Source organism: Sciurus carolinensis, chromosome 3 (genome assembly GCF_902686445.1).
Source record: "Sciurus carolinensis chromosome 3, mSciCar1.2, whole genome shotgun sequence".
NCBI classification, from domain to species: Eukaryota; Metazoa; Chordata; class Mammalia; order Rodentia; family Sciuridae; genus Sciurus; species Sciurus carolinensis.
The window spans coordinates 2,331,302-2,351,103 of NC_062215.1; the positions used below are offsets into that span (position 1 = coordinate 2,331,302).

The 19,802-nt window shown below is 58.5% G+C and overlaps 1 protein-coding gene across 2 annotated transcripts; it reads right to left on the reverse strand.

Moving 5' to 3' along the window:
* Positions 1 to 1,594: 1,594 nt before the first annotated feature.
* Positions 1,595 to 19,784, reverse strand: Slc26a11 (solute carrier family 26 member 11). Of its 2 annotated transcripts, XM_047547114.1 has the most exons (17): positions 19,705 to 19,784; positions 18,425 to 18,660; positions 17,741 to 17,933; positions 17,384 to 17,469; positions 15,484 to 15,563; positions 14,670 to 14,812; positions 10,910 to 11,085; positions 10,436 to 10,508; positions 8,172 to 8,222; positions 6,345 to 6,405; positions 5,713 to 5,768; positions 5,364 to 5,504; positions 4,361 to 4,488; positions 4,047 to 4,146; positions 3,640 to 3,773; positions 3,220 to 3,292; positions 1,595 to 2,413 (listed from the first exon to the last, which is right to left on the reverse strand). In XM_047547114.1, exons 2-17 carry the CDS (start codon positions 18,656 to 18,658, stop codon positions 2,322 to 2,324), a joined length of 1,821 nt encoding a protein of 606 aa, XP_047403070.1. In that variant the 5' UTR covers positions 18,659 to 18,660; positions 19,705 to 19,784; the 3' UTR covers positions 1,595 to 2,321. The 2 variants fall into 2 exon arrangements, with proteins under 2 accessions (XP_047403070.1, XP_047403071.1); XM_047547115.1 differs by lacking the exons at positions 10,436 to 10,508; positions 10,910 to 11,085.
* Between the last annotated feature and the right edge of the window lie 18 nt (positions 19,785 to 19,802).

The following is a 19,802-nucleotide window of genomic DNA, read 5'->3' on the forward strand; positions in this document are numbered from 1 at the left end:
GCACACACAAGGTGCTGGACACCCACCCCTGCACCTGACCATGACCCCGGCTCCTCTCCCTCCTGCTCCCACAGCCAGACTCCACCACACCTCCCGCCCTCCCCACATCGGTCCTTGACCTCCGAGCAGGGCAGAGCCCTGGACGCCTGAGCGGCGCCCTCGGCGTGCTGGGTCTGCCCGTGCACCCTGAGCTGTCTCCATCGCTGGGTGTTCTCCTGGTGTCTGGGCTTCTCTTCTCTTCTTGGGACTCGGGCCTCTCCTGGCCCCTAGGATCAATGTGCATCTGCAAGGACCACGTTTCCAAGTAAGGCCACGTTCACAGCCACCTGGATTAGGAACCCCACTCACCTGCGGATGGCCCGGGGCCGGACGAGGTCCAAGACAGGCAGCAGCACAGGAGCCCTGCTGGAGCCCTCTGGGGTTCCCCACCACGGCCCAGATTCACATGGCTGGGAAACGTTTCATCTATGCGGAGGATTAACATTCTTTTAAAACAGGGAGGGAAGCAGGCTCCTAGCTAGTGCTGCTGGCTGAGTTCACAAAGGGCAGAGCCACATGAAACACAGTGATTTTTGATAACAGTGATTTTTCTTCAAAAATCAGGCTTAGGTCAGACAGAGATGTATCCTCATTCCCATCAACCCGTGGTTCCACTCCTGGTGGTCTTCATTTATTTATTACTAAAAAGATTTTTTTGGTACTGAGGATTGTATCTCGGGTGCTCTACCACTGAGCTACATCCCCTGCTCTTTTTTATTTTTTTAATTTTGAGACACAGTCTTGCTAAGCTGCCCAGGCTGGCCTGGAACTTGTGATCCTCCTGCCTCAGCCTCCAGAGTTCCTGGGATTACAGGTGTGCACCACTGAGCCCGGCCTGGACTCTGTTTTAGTGGAGGATGGAGTTAGGTTGAATCCGTGATGTGGAGCCCCAGGATGCAGAGGTGTGGACATGTGATTCCTGGGGCGCAGAGAGGAAGGGAGGAAGGGTCAGGTCACCAACGTCCCCACACTACACACCTGTCCCCACTGTCAGTTCAACCAGGACAGCAGCCCCTGGAAGGATCATATAGGTGTGGAAGTCAGTGGTCAGAGAGAAGTTCACCCCTCCAGGATGAGCTGGGAACCCTGGCCTCAAGCACAGCCCTAAGCGGACTCTACACACACACACACTCCAGAGTCAGCCCAAGGTGAGAGTCAGGTGCACAGGAGCACCTGCCCAGAGCAGCACCCGGATGTGGACACTCCACCACTGTGCTGTCCCTGGGCTCAGCCACCAGCAACCCCCAGGGGTGGCTGGTCCAAACTGAGATGCTCTGCCCCTGTAAAATTCACACTGTGTCTGTGTCCCAGGATCTTGGGAGGCTCAGGCAGGAGGATCCAAGGTCAAGTTTAGCCTCAGCATCTTAGTCAGACTCTGTCTCAAAATTTCAAAAAAAAAAAAAAAAATCAATACAAAGGGCTGGGTGGCCCAATACCACTCCAAAATCCCCCCAAAATACAACAAAAACAAACATAGATTTTAGGGCAAAACAGTTCATTCCATAATCCATGTACCTGCTGAGCAGAGGGCTCACTGAGGACATCACCATACAGATGCAGACATTAAAAACCATTTATTCCAACACTATTCATTATCACAGTAAATAATTCACAGCAAACGACGCATGGGAATGCAGGTCACAGAGCACCATGAACAGAGCACGTGGAGCCAGGAGCGCCACGCGCTGGCGATGTGTGGACTCCAGGGAGCAGGAAGTTCCAGGGAGATGGACAGAGTGGACGTGGGGGTGGTTTCCTGCGTTTTTAACAATAGGCGTCTATGATTTTTACAAAACACCAAAGCTATTACTTCAATTTAAAACACACAGAATGATTTTTAAACAGATTTGAAGTCACTGGTCACACCAGTGTCCTCCCAGCCACAGCACGGAAGCCGCACGGAGATCTGTGTCTCAGACACTGCCCGCCCCAGCCCGGAGCTCGGAGCCGGAACCTGGGCAGGTGCAGTACCGCTCGCCTCTCCCACCAGCTGCGAAACCCTGTTCCTTCCTCTGTCACTTGGTCTGTCATTCTATATGGCTCTTGCCAAGCCACCCTCCCCAAAAGCTCCATGCCCAGGGACAGGAGGGAGGTTTCTCCGGTTGTCCCAAAGAACACCGGAGTCCCACCTGGGATCCCCGTGGGCTCCCTCTTCCTCTGGAGCCACCTCAGCCCCTCCTGAGCCCCTTCAGGCCAGCGAGTCCATAAGTCGGCATCCGGTATCAAATCAGTGACAGGGACCTTCTGGGACAGCCTTCAACCCGAGCCCACCGAGGGCCGTATCAAGCCTTCAGCAGGGCGATCTTGTGTTCTGGGACGGGGTCGTCACAGCTGTTGTAGGGCTGGGTCCCTGGGTCTTGCTGCAGGTATTTCTCTGCGAAAGACAAGTTTTTCAAGCTCACGAGAACAGAAGTAAGGCTGGCTCAGTTTCCAGTCGGAGGCTGGGAGGCTGGCCCTCGGGGCTCGTGTCAGGAAGGGCCGGACTCTGGGCTCTGCCCGAGCTGTGAGGAGCCGGAGTGCTCCGCCTCCCTGCTGGGGCTGCGGGCTGCCCGCCGCTGTGCCCCCAGCTGTGCCCCCAGCTGTGCCCGCAGCTGTGCCCGCCGCTGTGCCCGCCGCTGTGCCCCCAGCTGTGCCCGCAGCTGTGCCCCCAGCTGTGCCTGGCTCCCGCAGCCTCTGGGCCCCAGCGCTTGAGCCCAGGAAGCCGGACACAGAAACAACCTTTTTTTTTTTTTTTTTGGCAGGTCGGAACCCAGAGCGTTGAGCACACCAGTCAAGCGCTCTACCATGCAGCCATGACCCCAGCCCTTTTTCACATTTTACTTTGAAAGAGGATCTAGGTAGCTGAGGCTGGCCTTGACCATGCGATCCTCCTGCCCGGCCTCCAGAGTTGCTGGGATCATAGGTGCCTCACCGTGGCAGCGAGAAAGAGCAGAGGCTCCTCCCCCGGGTGAGGCCTGAGACTTCCCAGAGCAACTAAATGCCACCTGGGCTGGTGGACGCACAGGGGACGTTGGGGCTCTTTCTCTGTATTCGAATGCGACCTCAGACACACACAAATCGTCCGCAGAGAAGCAGGGCCCAGGCTTCCATCCGGGCCCCCGGCCCTCCCCTTTCCCAGAGTTTTGATCCCACCGGGTGTGGACACGCTGGACTGTCCAGCGTACTGGAGACTGCACCCACCTGCCTCCTCCAGGGTGGAGAAGTGCTGGAACCCCTTCAGGTCAGCGGCCAGCAGGGCACGAAGCACGGGCACCTGTGGACAGATATGCTCCAGGGCAGGGCACAGGAGCCCCTGCCCAACACGCAGGGCGGGCCGCCTGCTGGACAAGCCCGGGCATCTGGAGAGGGCTGTTCCACCTCCACAGGCAGGTGCGGGGAGGGCAGCCTGCCCAGGGGCTGCTGCCAGGGGACAGGTCTCTATACCAACAGTCTCCAAAGACCACCTAGAGCGGACGGTGGCCAGCAAGGCTCTGGAACTGGACGTCCCAGCACTGAGCACAGCCTGGCTGCAGATGGGGATCGGTACTGATGGCCACGGGAGGGCTCTGGGGGACAGGGGGTGGGGAAGCAGGTCAGGGGCAAGGGTCTGGCCACGCCCACCTGTAGGCCCACGAAGACCAGGGCCGCGCCCTGCCTGTGCAGGTCCTCCAGGAGGTCACCGAGGCCCAGCACCACAGTGTAGTCGATGCAGGAGACGTGGGTGCACTCCAGGACCACGCAGCGCCGTGGGGGCCCTGGGGGGCAGGCCACGCGGTCACGCCCGGCGAGGGCCGGGGGTGGCAGGACCCACAGGCCCTGGCGGGCAGGGGGAGCCACACCTGGGGCACTGTGGTCCTTGCTGAAGCAGAGGGCAGGTGGCCTTGGGCGCAGTGCCCACTGGGGCCATCTGTGTGGACCTTGCAGACATGGGAGTGGGCAAGCTGACAGCTGGGCTGGGCCTCGGGTCCAACGCGGGCAGGGGTACCGAGGGTGGGCGAGCTCACCGTGACCTCAGCCCAGCCACGTACCTTCCAAGGCCCGCTTCAGTACTGCCTCCCGCAGGGCCTCAATGGCAGGGAAGTGCAGGCCACTGGCCGGCTGCAGGACAAGAACCAGCCCCTCTGACACCTGGGAGGGCAGAGGGAAGAGGGTCCTGGACAGGCTGGACACAGCCTCTGCTAGCCCTCACCCATCCCAGGCAGGAAGCCCATACTGAGCCCAGTGCACTGGAGGAACAGCAGGAGGCACTGACCAGAGGCCAGGCACTGTGGCCACCTTCAGCGGTGACTGCAATCACAACCTGGCCAAGGGCACCCCCTCACGTGCCCACCCCCGGCCGCACCTGGGTCTTGGGCCTGGCTACAGCGTGCAGGAGGATGAGCAAGGACACCAGGGTCCCGGCCAGGATGCCGTACTGGACCTCCCAGAAGCACAGCAGGAACGTGACGACCAGCGGCAGCAGGTCCAGCCCTGGGAGAGGAGTCTGCTGAGGGCGCCCTCCCCCCAGCTGCCCGCTGCCGCCACAGCCACGGACAATCCTGGTCCTTCCATGTGCAGCAATGGTGGTCATGAACCCTAAGAGCCCCAGGGGCCTCCTTCTGGAGCTGTGGGGGCCACAGCCAGTACACGGGCCTCGGTCAGAGGGAGGAGACCTCCCTGTGCCCGAGGCGTAGGTCAGACCCGCCTGGGCTTTCCCTCAAGGGACCTCAGAGGGAGGGGAGCAGGGGCTTGTGAGGGGGCCATCAAGGGGCCCAGGAGAGGGTGGGGACCACAGACCCCCAGACTCGCAGTCTCCCTGGCTGAGGAGGCCTCCTGAGGGCCAAGTGCTGCCCAGAGTCCCCCACCTCCCGAGCCTCAGTCTCCCTCAGGAGCCTGGTGCTGTGCACAGGCGTGTTACTGTGTCCCGAGGGCCCTGAAGATGCAACTAGCACGCGTGGAAGGCCAGGAACACGGCAAGACAGCCTCTCCTTCCACTGGAGGCTCACTGGGCCTGGGAAGGAAGCCACACGAACTGCCCGGGCACTCAGAGCTCTTCAGCAAGCAGGACGGAGCGGAGCTGAGGGGTGCGCGGCTAACGACGGCCTTGGGGTTCATGACCAGGGCTACGGGGCTCCCGGCTTTGGGACCAGCACATACTTTCTTCGTTTTTCTTTCTGCAGTGCTGGGGACTGCACCCAGGGCCCGAGCAGGCCAGGCAGGGCTCTCCCGGTGACCACGCCCCAGCCCTGTCCATCTTGACAAAGGATCTTGCTAAATTTGCCCAGCTGCTCTCCAACTTGCTGTCCTCCTGCCCGAGCCTCCCGAGAGGCTGGGATGTGGCCGCTGTCACTGGCCCAAACACTTACTCTTAACGCGCCAGAGTGTCCCGAAGATCTTAGTGTCGAACAGTGGGGCCACGGCCATGATGATGACGGCGGCCAGCGCGGCCTTGGGGATGTAGTAGAAGAGCGAGGTCAGGTAGTCCAGAGACAGCAGCACCAGCGCACCTGCGGGGGACGGGGCGTCGCTCAGGGGCCACACGGCCTCCCCTGTGGGGCCGCGCGCGGACACCCTGCACCCGCAGGCCCCAGGGGGACGCGGCCAGGCGCTGAGGCAGACCCGTCGGCCCGCCAGGCAGGGAGCCCTTCAACTGCAGGCTGCCGTCCTCTCCCCACGCCCCCCAACGAGAGGGATGCAGGGAACACAGGGGCTCACCAGTCACCAGGCCCCCTGCAGGGGTGCACACCCCCGACTGGGCGTTCACAGCTGTCCTGCAAGTCAACAGAGCCCGTTAATGAGGATGGGGAGGCCTCCTGCGGGCAGCCGCTGATCTTCCCGGGGTACCTGGGCTGGGGGAGGCAGCGAGGCCACAGAGGCCCACCAAGTGTCCTCTACCAGGATGTCGGAAGGCCGAGCACTCTTCAGGACCTTGCTTGGACTTCCACTCCACCTGGCACTGGCTGGGCAGCACCCCCTCCACTCGGCCTCTACTCGAGCACAGCCTGTGGGGTCTGCGCTTGGCCCAAGGCCAACTGCTCAGGGCAGAGCCTCCGTCCCTCCATCTCCACTTCTGGGAATTAACTTAGGCAGCGCCAGGCCCGGAGCACCTGCATGTGCGGGGAACTTTCCAGCACTAAGCACGGTGCAGGGAGCTCGGATGCCACCCTGAGGGGCAGGCATGAGCCCCGCCCCTGCCACACTGCAGACGGGTCACTGCTGACCAGGGCATCAGGAAGCCAGGTGGACTGTGACAGGAAATGAGAAAGGAGCCCGAAGTGCCCGGCCAGGGGAAAGGCTGGCCTCTCCGTCAAGGAGCAGAGAAAGGAGGATGCGACATGGTCACTCACCGCCCAAAGCTGCCGGTGACCGGGTAGGCGGACACGAGGGAGCCCAGCACGTTGGTGAGGCCTGGAAGAAGAGGAGGTTGCAGGAGCAGGAGATGGAAGGCAGGAGCAAGGCCGGGGGCGCCGGGAGCCACGCGGCCTGCACCTGCCCTCCCGGGCGGGGCAGGAGCATGGCAGCCACGTCCTCCTGCAGCTTGCCCAGGACGATCCAGCTTCTTGCAGAGATGGAACCCAGGGCCTCGCACGTGCCAGGTGGCATCCTGCCACTGAGCCAGCGCCAGCCCGGTTCAGCTCTATGAAGTCATTAGCCACCCCACCCCCTTACCTGCCATGGCCCCCCCATCTCCTTGAGGGGCGTGGCCGAGGGAGGCGGAGCCTGTAGGACAGCTGCCACCACCCACAGGGTGCCCCTAAGGTCCACCCAACCCCTCCTCTGCTCTGCTGCAATGGCCAACAAAGTGAGGGACAAGCTGTCTCCCCAGGTGGCACTGACCGACCACATGCGACAGCCCACAGTTCACTGGTGTCAGCCCGTGCTGCCCGCAAGCTGCCCCCAGCACCCCGCAGGGCCTTCACCACCACTGCGGTCTCCCCCACTCTGCTAAACCCACATGGGGACGCAGGTTCAGAGCCTGCTCTCAGAAAGCTCAGCCCAGCCGCTCGGCAGCAGGCACTCAGGGTCACAGCCCAGCACATGTCCCGAGTGAGGTGTCCAGGTGTCAGAGGCCTTGGCAGAGGCCATGCTCTGACCGCAGTCTGCACAGGACTGCCCTCGCCCTACTGGCTCCTGGTCCAGAATGGACTCTGCTGCTACTGACGGGACAGTCCTCCCACTCTGCTTCCTGTGGGACCTGTGTCAGCCTCTCCCTGTGCAGGCTGGAAACTGTTGGTCTCTTTCAGTCCAGGAAGGGCACGTCCACCCTCCACAGCCTGAGCTTTGTGGCCTCCCTTTGCCAGCACTGTCCGGGCTGCAGCTGGGAACTCCTGTCCCGGGAGGAAGGCTCTGGGTCACTAGCTCTGCGCTGCTGCTGCTGCTGCTGCTGGGCTGGACGTGCCGGGCTGGAGCGATGGGTGAGCAGCTCAGACACCGTTCAGGAGGCCTGCTGGCTGGTGCCTGGGGCCTGTGGTGTCCTCTGCCTGTGTGTGTGGTTCCAGGGAAACTGAAACTCACCAGTCACCTGGGCACTACCCCATCAGTGGAGCTGATAGCCCAACGTCCCCTTGAGACCCACAGGGGGCCACACGTGTAGCTGCCAAGAAGTCCAGGGCTTGAGTCCAGCTGTGGGTTGCTGCCAGTCCCCCTGGGAAGGACCCACGGGCAGCCCAGGCTAGACGGGTGCACATCTCCCAGGGTGAGGGACAGCAGCAGGGCCTGGCCCCACCACACATTAAAACAGCGTAGATAACTGAATGTAAGTCATGCCTACGTCTCAAAATGCACCCCTGGAGAAATCAGTTCACAAAGAGGACACAGAGGAAAAGGCAGCTGCAGACCTGACTTGGAGTGCCCGCAGGCCTGGGAGGTGTTCCCATTAACCACCCCCAGCCGGTGGCCCAGGGGCAGCAGGATCAGCTGCCTGGCCACACCCTTTCCTATTCCTGGCCTGGAGGCTGCCTGACAGAACAAAGCTGCAGCCTCCAGTGTGGTACACAGTAGGTACTCAGTAAGTGCATACCCACCCTACCCCCAGGGATTAAGCAGAACCTTCTGGATACTTGACAAGGAACCCAAGGGATACTCAAGAAGGCCCGCTAGTTCATCACCCAGATGGCCACCCGCAGCACCACTCAGCAAGATGAGATGACAGGCACCGGCCCCCGGGGTCTTACCGATGGCCAGCAGCTCCTGGTTGGCATCAACACGGTAATTATTTTGAGAAGCTAAAGAAAACAAGCAACAAACACAAACACTGTCACCAGATAGCAAAACTGCAAGAAAAACTCATGAAGGGAAAAACAGGAGATGCATCTCTGCATGCAACGCCAAATCATGTGAGTACGTGTGTACAAAAGCACACGTAAAATCTACCCCCAGCTGAGCACGCCCAATGGAAAAGTCCAAAATCCGCCATGTTCCAAAATTCAAAACTTCTCAAGAGCTCAAACAATATTCAAAAACTTCTGGATGGAGCATTTTGACTTTTGGACTTTTGAATGAAGGATGCTCAGGGAAGCCTATGTAAATATTCCAAAATCTGAAAATCTCGGAAACCTGGAACACGCCTGGTGCCAGACGTTTGGGTGCAGGGCCTCCACCTGCACATGCCAAGCGTACGGGCGCCATGTGCAGCAGAACGAGGAGGACCCTATGCCAGCCAGGCTCGGAGGGCAGACAGATGCTGGGTCTCTCTTTCATTTCTGGCCTTTCAATATTCTCTACAACGAACTTACATTGCTTCTGTAAGAAGGCACAGACATTTTAAGCTAAAACATCTGATTTCAAGTCAGATGGTGAGAAAGCTCAAGGCACAGAATCTCAGGACGAGGCGGGAAAGAGTCTGGGAGAAGTCACAGGGCACGGATCAAAGACAAACTACCAGGAGAGGACCAGGGTGTCCGTGTCCCAGCCTCTGCAGGTGTGACGGTTTCCCCGCCTCGCTCTGCTGCGCTGCCGGCAAAGGAGCAGGAGCAGGGCCCAGATCCAGGACGGCCCCTGAGCGCAAGGTCCTGTGTTTTCCATTATTACATTTTACTTTTCCAACCATTTAAGAATGTAAAAATCATTTTGAGGTGATGTCCCACAAGGGGACCAAGGCCTGACCAAGGAGCACAAGGCCTTGCAGGTCAGGCAGGAAGTCAGGCAGCTTCAGAAGAAAGGGGGACGAGGTCCAAGTGACAGACGAGAAGAGGAAAGGCCTCGAGTGCAATCCAGGAAGGCCGTGCTTCGCTGCCGGCTCAGGACAGCAGAGAAAGAACACACTCAAAAAAAAAAAAAAACTGGGCTAGAAAGTCACAAGCTGTACGTGGAACACACTGGAACAAGGTGTGGTCTTGAGCAGCTGCTGAGATTTGGAAAACCCTTGTGAATGGATGTGAGCCTCTTCTGAATGGGGTGAGCACCATGCTGGGCCAGGGCTCTGCCACTGGGTTGCCAACCGGGCTTCGACCTTCACAATCGGCCGAGGCCCTGGCACGGGCCACAGTGGGAAGGAGGGCACCCTATGGGGGTGACACAGAGCTGGAGGCACAGCCTGCTTCTGCGGGACAGGGACGAGCGAGGGACCTGACAGCCTCACTGCAGAGAGGGAAGTGGAGATGCTGGGCTAGGAACAGGGGTTGAGGTGGGGACGCTTCCCCACCTCACGGAAGGGGGGACGCCAGGCGTGCTGGCCGCAGGAGCAAGTGTGCTGTCGATTCTGCAGGACTGCCTGCGCCGGCCTCTGAACATGCCGGGATACTAAGTGACCAGGACGTCCAGCGGCACGGTAGGCTAAGGGAACCCCAATACCCGAGCTCGCCGCTTCTCAATCTGACACCACCTCATGTTCCCAAGGCAGTTCCTCACGTCTACCGTGAGTGACGGTGGGACCTGGTGGAGACGGAAGGGCAGCCGACGCCCATCTCATCCCAACTCCTGCCCAGGCTCCACGCTCAGCGAGGTCCCCAGCAGCAGCCCAGGGGGAGCACTAACACCCTGGAGATGGGCACTGGCAGCACAGCAGCGCCTTTCAGATCCTCACCGAGCAGCTGCTGGAACGCTGGCCAGCACCCCGATGGGTCGCTCACCACAGGTCAGATCTTCCCGCATAGGTGAGTGTCCCTTACCCAAAACACATGGAACCAGGAGCGTGCCAGGTCTTGGGACACTGGCACAGACTTCACGGGTTGAGCATCCCGCCAGCCCTTACTGGTGGAACTGACTCACGGCACGTTGGCACACACCAAGTTTCAGACTTCTGAGCATTTCAGATTTTGGGGATTTTCCACACACACACACACACACACACACACACACACACACACACGACCATGTGTTACTTAGCTAAAAATGCTAATTTTTAAAGTCGGAGAACATAAAAGCATGCAAGAAGGCAGGCAAGCCAAGAAGGTGGGCCTCCAGGGAGCTGGGAAGCTGCAGGTAGTGGGCACCTTACCGAAGGCCTTGGCCACGGCGATACTCTCCAGGAGGCCCACCAGAGGCACCACGGCCAGCCCTGCCCCCATGTCCTGAGAGAGGAGAAAGGGACGGTGAGAGCTTTCCCTGACTTCAGGGAGAGAGGGACAGGTCGGGAGCTCTGGCTGGGCACCCGCCACGAGGCCCAGTTCTGACAGCTGCAAGTGCACCGAGCACTGGGCGCGGGACCTGAGCTCACCCAGGAGAGGAGGCGCCTCCTCCTGGTGGAAGAGGCAAATGCACCTCGGCCAGGGTCCCGAGGCGGGAAACACCAGGGCTGGAAGCAGGGAGCCGGCTGCCTGAGGAGGTCTAGCCTGGATTCCCCCGTTTCCCCAGACCACTGCGGAGTCCTGACCAACGCAGACCTTCCGCCCGAGCAACACGTCAGGGACACAGGGCCAGGCCCAGGGGCCACCACAGCCCCACCACGCTCTCGGCTCCCTGCTCTGCTCACCTGCACCATCTCAGTGAAGGAGATGGTCCCGTTGGCCGTGGTCAATGAGAAGGGAGGGGTCCGCACTGGAGGGAGCCCCTCAGCCGTCTCCCCAGTTAGAATGAAAGGCTGGTATCCAGTCACTTCAAAGGAGTATGCCACCAGGGCCGCAAAGGAGACCACCAGGGCGTTGCGAGCTGGGACAGAGGGAGACGGTGAGACCCGGTGACGGCCGGCACAGGAAAGTAACTGGGCAAGCGCCTCCCCGTGGGGACTCCACCCAGCCTCAACCCCCAGATACACTCCGTGGCAAGTCCACGTGGCCCTGTGCACACAGGGGACAGTGGGACTGTGACAAAGAGAGAGTCTTTAAACCCCTGGAGAAAAAGGTCACACACCGAGCAACAAAGATCAGGAGGACAGCATACTGCTGCCCAGCACAGCAGACAGCTCTGGAAAGCACTGCCTCATGGAAAACCTACCCTCCTTTTTCTTCTTTCTGCGGTGCTGGGTTTGAACCCAGAGCTCCGGGCATGCTAGGCAAGTGCTCTACCACGAAGCCACACCCTCAGCCCTAAAAACCTAGATTTCTACATCCAACTAAACAATCTTTGAAAAACAAAGGCAAAATAAAAATGTTTTTCAGGCATACAAAACTCACAGAGCTAGGTACGGTGGTGCACACCTGTAATCACAGCTATTCAGAAGACTGAGGCAGAGGATCCCAAATTCAAAGACAGCCTTAGAAACTTAGAGACCCTGTCTAAAAATTAAAAATGGCCAGGTATACTGGCATGCCTGTAATCCCAGTTATTCAGGAGTCTGAGGAAAGAGGATTGAAAGGTTCAGGTGAACCTTGATGAGACACTGTCTCAAAATAAAAAATAAAAAGGGCTGAGGATGCAGTTTGGTGGTTAAGCACTCTGGATATTCAAGTCCTCATACCAAAAAAAAAAAAAAAAGTAGAAAGAAATCCATCAAGAATATGGTAACCTAGAATTACCAACTCAACCGACATTCACAGGAAACTCTAAGCTGTAACACCAGAACACATGTTCTCAACTGCACCAAGAACAATCACTAAGACAATATTCTGAGTCATAACACTAATCTCCATAAATGTAAATAAATTTACTCATACAAACTGTGTTTTCTAATCACAATCAAATTAAATTAGAAATAAATAGCAAAACTCTATATGGAAAATTCCCAACCATTTGAAAACTAAATTCCCACAATTCAAATGAGAAATCAAATAATCCATTTTTAAATAGTTAAAGGAGTAGTCAAAATAGAAATTAGAAGTACTTAGAACTGGGGCTGGGGAGATAGCTCAGTCGGTAGAGTGCTGGCCTTCTAAGCACAAGGCCCTGGGTTCGATCCCCAGCACCAAAAAAAAAAAAAAAAAAAAAAAAAAAAGTACTTAGAACTGAACAAAAATGAAAACAGAATGTATCAAAATCGTGGAATGCAGCTAAAGCAGTGCTGAGAGGGAAATTCATAGCAATTAAACATCTACCCTGGAAAAAAACGGAAGTCAATCAAAGACCTCAGCTTTTACCTTCAGAATCTGGGGGGGAAAGATAAACCCAAAATAAGTAGAAAAAAGAAAATAGTAAAGATCAGAACAGAAATCAGTGAGGTAAAAATGAAAGCAATCATCAATGAAACCAAAAGCTGGTTCTGCAAAAAGAGGGACAAAAACCAGCGTGCTGGTAGACAAATCAAGCAGGCAGGCCGTGCAGAACACTGGTAGGCAAGTCCTCCCGCCTCTCCCAGTGGGACCCCGAGAGTTGTTTTAGTTCTTACCTCTCAGGGCCTCAATTTCATCATGGGGAAAATCCTCAAGAATCAAAAGCAGAAATGTACACTTTTATTAGTTTATAGGTAACAAGTCTACATGCTCTGGGGAGAAAGCAGTCCTATAAATACTTGAAAATTTCCTGTACTATATCTTTTTTTTTTTTTTTTTTTTTGGTGCCAGGGATTGAACCCAGGGGCACTTAACCACTGAGCTACATCCCCAGCCCTTTCTATTTTTTTTATTTTGAGACAGGGTCTCACAGAGTGAGAGGTTGGTTTCAAACTTGCAATCCTCCTGCCTCAGCCTTCCAAGCCATAGAGCTTACAGGGATGTGCCTGCCATGCCTGGCAGTAGGATGTTCTGACATTTTTAGAAACTCTTCTACGTGGGGGAGACAGGAGCTCCCAGGGCTAGGTGATTCTTAATAACGAAGGGCATGGCCAAATCACGTCTGTGACATGCAAACTGGTCCACAGACACCCGTCCTCCACTGGCCGGTGCGCCCCAGCAGGCAACACCTTCTGCCTTAATCATCCCGGGGTCGGTTGCCTGGCAACGGGGGACCACCCTACAGCCAAAGCCTGCTAAAACCCTTTTGGCTGGCTGGCTGCTCCCACCCAGCCTTGCTTTCATCCCGCAAACCTCAATAAAGACTCTGGCCTGGCCTCCCCTCCCTGCCTTCTCCCTCCTGACGGGAAAGAAGGTCTTCCCCAGTGGCTTGAGGGGCCTGCTGAGGCCCTGCTTCTAGGACCTGTGGCTATAACCAACTTTGGGGTTTTCCCTTGAGTCTCTTGGGTCTCCTCCCCTGGTCCCACCTGTTCAATCTTCTCATAAAACAAAACAAGTCCCTGCGAAGCCCACAGGCCTCAGGGCACGTGCCACACTTTCACATGGCTAGGAACCACCTGGGGTCACCAGGAGCTGCAGGTGCCACCCTGCTTGCTGGGGTGGGGCCTGTGGTCGCCAGCTGCTAATGGGGACCACACCGGAGCACCCAGAGACAGTATTTCCTCAGGGGCTATTTTCACAGAATCACAGACGACTGGGCTGCAGCTCAGAGACTTTGGGCCGTTTCCACCTTCACCCAGCGGTCTTGCCCCTCCCAAGCTCTCGCCTTTACCCACAGCCTCAGGTCTGCAGAACAGGTCCTGCCTGGTAAGTCACCACAGCAAATGGGACCCAGGCTGAATGGCTGGGGTGACCCAGGGCGACCTAGCTCTTCCTCTCCCTCTTACCACCTTGGGCTTCTCGGTGCCCCCAAGCAGCCCCCAAGCTTGGACCACGTTCATTTCTCCTAAGGTTCAGAGACAGACACATTTCCCGGTCCTCCTGTGAGCCTTCCTCCCTGGGGGCCACTGACCAGTGCCCAGCCACAGGACCTCTAGCCCATCTTGGCAACCAGGGCACAGAATGCACAGAGGAGAGGTTTCCACTTGCCTAGGAATGGCCTCTCAGTAGCCGACGGCCTTCCCTCCACACTCGCCCGTCTCCTGGGCTTCCTCAATGGGCCCTTTCATTCTCTGTGACTCAGCCTGCACGCTCCACGCCCGGAGCCCAACTCACTCCGGCAAGCACAGCCACCGCACTCGGTGGAACTCCGTCTTCCCGCAGGAACCTGAAGACCAGAGCTGAAATTCCAGCAGTCTGGTGCTGCGGGCTGCGTGACTGCCGTGGGGGGCTGCGTGCCACATGTTCAGGACATCCTTGGCCTTTGCCCCTGGACGCCGGCAACAACCTCCCCAGTACTACTAACCAGAGGTGTCCGCCGACATTGCCAAATGTCCCCTGCAGGCAAACTTGCCTCTGGCTGTAGCTCAGGACACCTGTGACTTTCCAACAGCCCAAGCAATGATCACATCCAGCCCAGGCCAGAAAGTCTCTAGGGGGTGGGGTGTAGGGCTCTCCTGGTGACCCCAACATGCGGCTGGGGTTGCACACGACCTCTGTGGAACCTGCTCCTCACAGAAGGGCCCTCACCTGTGGTGGCAGTCCACACCAGCCCGTGGCTGAGCCGCACGCCAGGAGGCATCTCGGGGTGGACAGGAGGCACGTGGTCCCGCATCAGCTTCAGCACCAGCAGCAGCACCATGCAGACCAGCCCCAGGACAGCGTCACCCACCCTGCAGACAGAGGACCAATCACCACCCAACTCGGCAGCCGCTGGCCCCACTGGTCTTCCTGGCTTGGTTCAAAGGCTCTCTCTCGATTGCTCTGTTTTCTCCCAACTAATCTGCATCCTTGTTCACTTCAGAACGTCGCTGAAATCTCAGGAAGCACACAGCCCTGTGTGGACCAGTCAAGGGCTGTCGCCATGACAGCAGGGCTACCAGCCTCGTTTTCAGTGGCCTGGCTCTCTGGACTGCGGCTGCCTCCTCTTTCAGCAGGATTGGGACTGCTCAACCTGTGAGGCCCTCACAGTCTGTGACTGCTGCGCTCCGACTGGTCAGTGTCCGCTCCACTGCCCCCAGGAGGATGACCCCTACCTGGACAGGTGGGAAGCCAGCAGCAGCAGACGGGGGAGGAAGCCACCCAGACCTCCTCCCTCCCTCCGCTGCTCCCCCGCCGGGCACCTCCTCCTCTCATGTCCCGGCAGGGGAGGCGGCAGAGGGATCCGGTCTCCAGCTGGGCACCTGCTCGTCTAATTGCATGTCTCACTGGCTCCAAGAGGTGTGACAGCACTGCTCCCAGGACCCCTTAGAGCGCCAGGGCCCAGAAGACTGGACAAATGCCGCTGGGGTGGGGAAGGTGGGGGGGAGGGACTGGAAGGTTCGCTTTCTCCACGGACAGCTACCTGGTCTCTCCGATGCTCAGGAAGGTGTGGTACACCTGCAGGAAGAACTGCCTGGGGATGTTCTGCAGTCCCAGCAGGTTCTGCAAGCAGAGACCGTCAGAGGACCTGCCCAGGGCCCCTCCGCGCTCCCCTCCCTCCCTCCAGCCCACAGAGGGACGCCCAGGGCCTGTCTGCGCTGGCCCTGGAGGCTGGGACCCCAGGGCCCTTCCAGAGCTCCAGGGGAACCACCTGCCCCTCCCCTGGGCCCCAAGGGCAGGAGGTGATAGCTGTTTTCGGGGAAAAGAGCACCCCAAAAGGTTTGGGTCAGTGGCACGTTTGAAAATAAAAACCAGTCTGGGTCACTCCAAAGTAGCCTATAGTGACACTGTCGGGCGTCCTGGGACAAGGCCCGTCTTCCCGGCCCGCTGCCACTGGCCTGAGGCCCCGTCCTTCAGCTGGAGGCCCGCCCCCGCCCCTTGGTCATTGGCCCAAGGCCACGCCGCTCACTCCCAGCACCAGCCCAGCCGGAAGGAAAAAATCACAACTGCAGAGCGCAGAGGCGAGCGGCCCACAGCCCTCGGGTGGTGGCGGGGGAGCTCTGCTTGCTCTTTAAGTTGCTCCTGCGGAGGGGAAGCTGAGGCCCAGACCGCCAGGGGGACACCCCCCCCCAACACCCGACCCTGCCGGCAAACAGAGGTGGGGAAACTCGGCCCACACCAGCCAATTCTGGGACGGTGGGGAGTGTCCTGTGCAGGTCAGGGGGCTGCACGTCATCACCTAATCAAGGTTTTAAAAACTTCCTGGGGTGGGGGTAGGGCTGCCACAGGAAGGCACAGAAACGGTTCCCTCCAGCTTTCAACTCCCAGCACCAAGCAAAACAAAACACAGCCAAACTCTTGACACCAAAAACAAAGTGTTGTTTCCAGAATAAAGGCAGACCCTCCCACCAAGCCACGGGGGCCAAGCATCCCTGGCAGTCTGTGCATGTGGCCTGCAAATCACACTGACGCTTGCTAGCTTGTTGCCTCCACCCTAACACGGGCATTACAAGCTACCTCCCAAGGAGAGGCCAGAGTGAACTGCACCCCAAGTGTAACCCAGTGCTGAGCACAAACACAGGGACCACCGATCTAGTCTCCTCTCCCTGGCTGCCCACTCTGCCTTCATCAGAGGAGAGATGGACAAGGGCCAGGAGGAGCAGCCCCAGTCCTGGGAGGCATGCTGTGCGGAGGGGCCAGTCATGAGGCAGGGGTGTGGCCCCCAGCCCTGAGCACACCCTGCGAGGCCACAGGGCCCCATCTGCAGAACAGAGTTCAGTTCCCTCCATCCCTCTGGGCCCTCACCTACTCTACACCACACAGTGCTGGGGTCCACAGCCACGAGCTGCACAGTCCTGCCCCCAAGGAAGGTAAGACCAAGTCAGGAGTAAATTCCCTTCCCTCCTGGATAATGATGGTCATGGAGTCCAGTGCTTCTAATAGATGTTTAAACAGAAATATAAACTGTGGCATTTAAATAATATCGAGTAGAAATTGGAAAAGACCATAATGACCAAGCTGTACAATGAATGTCAGGAAATGACCTGCTGGGGTAAGCCTGGCTGCAGGCTCTCCACCTGTCAACCTGCTGACGACCGTGTGCTAAGGTCAAACAAAACCAGCCTGTGAAGCCACCAAGCACCCTGTCACGGAAACTGTAAGATCTGTCCGTCACCGCACATCTCCCCAGAAGAGTCAAGGACTACTGGGGTGAGGAGGCACCCACAGAGTATAGTGGCTTCTCCATCCACAGGTAGGTAATCCCTAACAGCGAGACATTTACTAGCTATAAATATCAGGATGGGCATTGGTCCTGCTCCTAGGTACCCCTGTGCTGACCAGCAGTGTCTGAAAGGTAGAGTCCTGGTGGGCCCCATGCTTACCTTGATCTGTCCAAAGCCAATAGTGACGGTAGCAGCGGAGGTGAAGCCTTTAATGACGGGGCAGGAGATGAAGTCCAGCAGGAAGCCTGGCAGCCAAGAGGGAAGACTGAGCTGGTCCCAGCTCCACCAGGTTCCAGAGAATGGGGTGGTTCTAGGCTGGGGGAGGTGACATAGGTGGGACTGGGGAGCAGACACTACAGCTAAAGATTCATGAGTGACACACCATGTCTGGATGGTTTTGGGATCCAAGGATGGCCCTTGGAATGCAAAGGAGGACATGCCAACCCAAGGGGCCGTGGTACCCTAGGAAAGGCAGAACTGGAGACCCTCCCACCCTCAGCAAGGAGGCAGCCTCACCCAAACGCAGGAACCCCATGGCCAGCTGGATACAGCCTGACAGGAAGGCCAGCAGCACAGCATACGCAGGCTCGTGGAAAGTGTAGAAGGACACCAGGAGAGACATGATGGCCGTGGGGCCCAAAGTCACGTCCCGGGATGTGCCCAGGAAGAAATACACAAAGCATCCCATGAAGGCAGAGTAGAGGCCGAACTGTTGGGGGAGACAGTGGTGAGTCCCAGGAGACCCAGAGCCTTGCACACGTACCCAGTGTCCGGGTGCAAGCACAGGGGATCTGTGGTGCCAGCTGTGTACTGGGCACACAGGCAGGGTGTACCTCCACCCCCCACAGCCACCACTGCAGATCTAAAGTGAAAATGGGGACATTTTTTTCAACCCACACCCACTGGGGCCTCAAGGTGTTGACGACCATATGAAGGAGGGTTGCTGTCTGAGGGAGTTTAAAGGGCCTGCTCTGTCTGTCTGCAGAAGTGTTCTTAAGGCCACCACAAGTCAGCCCTCTGGCCCCAGCTGGACAGTCCTGAGCCAGCCAGGTGACCAAGGCAGTCACATGTTACAGACCAAGGGTTGCCTGGGTGCCTGGGGTAGGACAGGTGGCTGTGTCGGGACTCGATTTTGCTCTGCCTCCGGGTAGGCGCTGAGACTGGGAAAGGTGTCAGGCAGCGGGGAGACATGGTTGGCACCTGGGGTGGGAGTCCAGCCACTTCTGCATAGGCCAGAGCTTGGGGGATGACTGTGAGCCCAACCGAGAGCCCAGCGATGAAGTCCATCTTCAGCCACTGCAGAGAGTAGTCAGGTAGCCATGCCAGGATAGGCAGCCTCCGCTGCAAAGCCACAGCGGAGCAGCAGCAGGTGTCTGGGGCCATGTTGGAGCGAGAGGACCTGGCCTGACCCAGAGCATTCACAGGGGAGGGCATCCCTAGGGTGGGGGTGGGGCAGGCAACAGAAAGCAACAGTCAGGGGCTGGGCTTGGGAGAACCCAGCAACATTGGCAGGGGTCCAGGGGCATCAGGAGTAGACACTGTCTTCCCGAGGGTGGGCCGGGGTGGGGTGGGGTGAGTCCCAGCCAGAGGGGTCAAGTTGCCCAGGGGCCAAAGTCAACCCCCTGTGCCCAGGGGCCTGGACCAAAGGTCCACCCTGCTCCCTCACTGCTAACTGTTCCCAATTCCTACTTGTCAAATCAGGGGAGCCCCTCTCTCCCCATAAACAACTCTTGCGCACAGCAACCTGACACGAGTTTGACAAATGACTTCTTCCTGGAAGCCTGAAGATGAATTTCTCATCCCTGGAGAGATTTTATTTTCCCTCCCCAGGAAACAATCTGACTAATGGAAAGAGAAACAGGGTCCTGGGTGGGGAGACCCGGGCCTGTGGTGGCTGGCAGGATGCGTGGGTGGGGGCCTGGAGGCCCTGGGGGCTCTGAGATTTCCAAGTGCGCAGCATGGTGCGCTCCGCCCACTACTGCGGACTGCGGCGCTGGTGGGGGGCGTCTCTTGCACTGAGGCCACTCCTTAGCCAGCACCCACCTGTAGCATTCATGGCTCTAGAGAGGCCCCAGGGATTCTGGTTGGCTCTGGAGAACGACATGGGCTCCTCCACTAATTCAGGGTACGCAGCATCCTCTAGGGTCCTGGCGCTCACCACGCGCGGAGCCGACCCAGACCCCCAACCCATCCGGACTGCGCCTCTCCGGGCGAAATCCACTCCTCCCCACCCCCCATTATGCCACTAGTCCCGGATCCTGGGGTCCAAGGCAGGGACCCCACGCTGGCTGACTGTCCGCGGCAAGCCCACCCCGAGTAAGGCCGAGGGCCCGAGTACCTGGAAGAGGACACGGTGGGGAGGGTCGCCGCGGGACGGCCGCCCCCTCGGATCCCGCGGCGGCCGCCCCCCGTGACCTCGGCCCGCCCCTACAGCCCTCAGCCCCCGGCCCACTCGCCGCCCGCCACTGGCGCGGACTCACCCGCAGGGCGCCGCAGCTCGGGGTCGCAGGTGTCTCCGCAGCCGGGTCCGCAGGAATCGCTGGGGGGGCGGGGGCGGAGCCGGGGCGGGGCCTGTAGC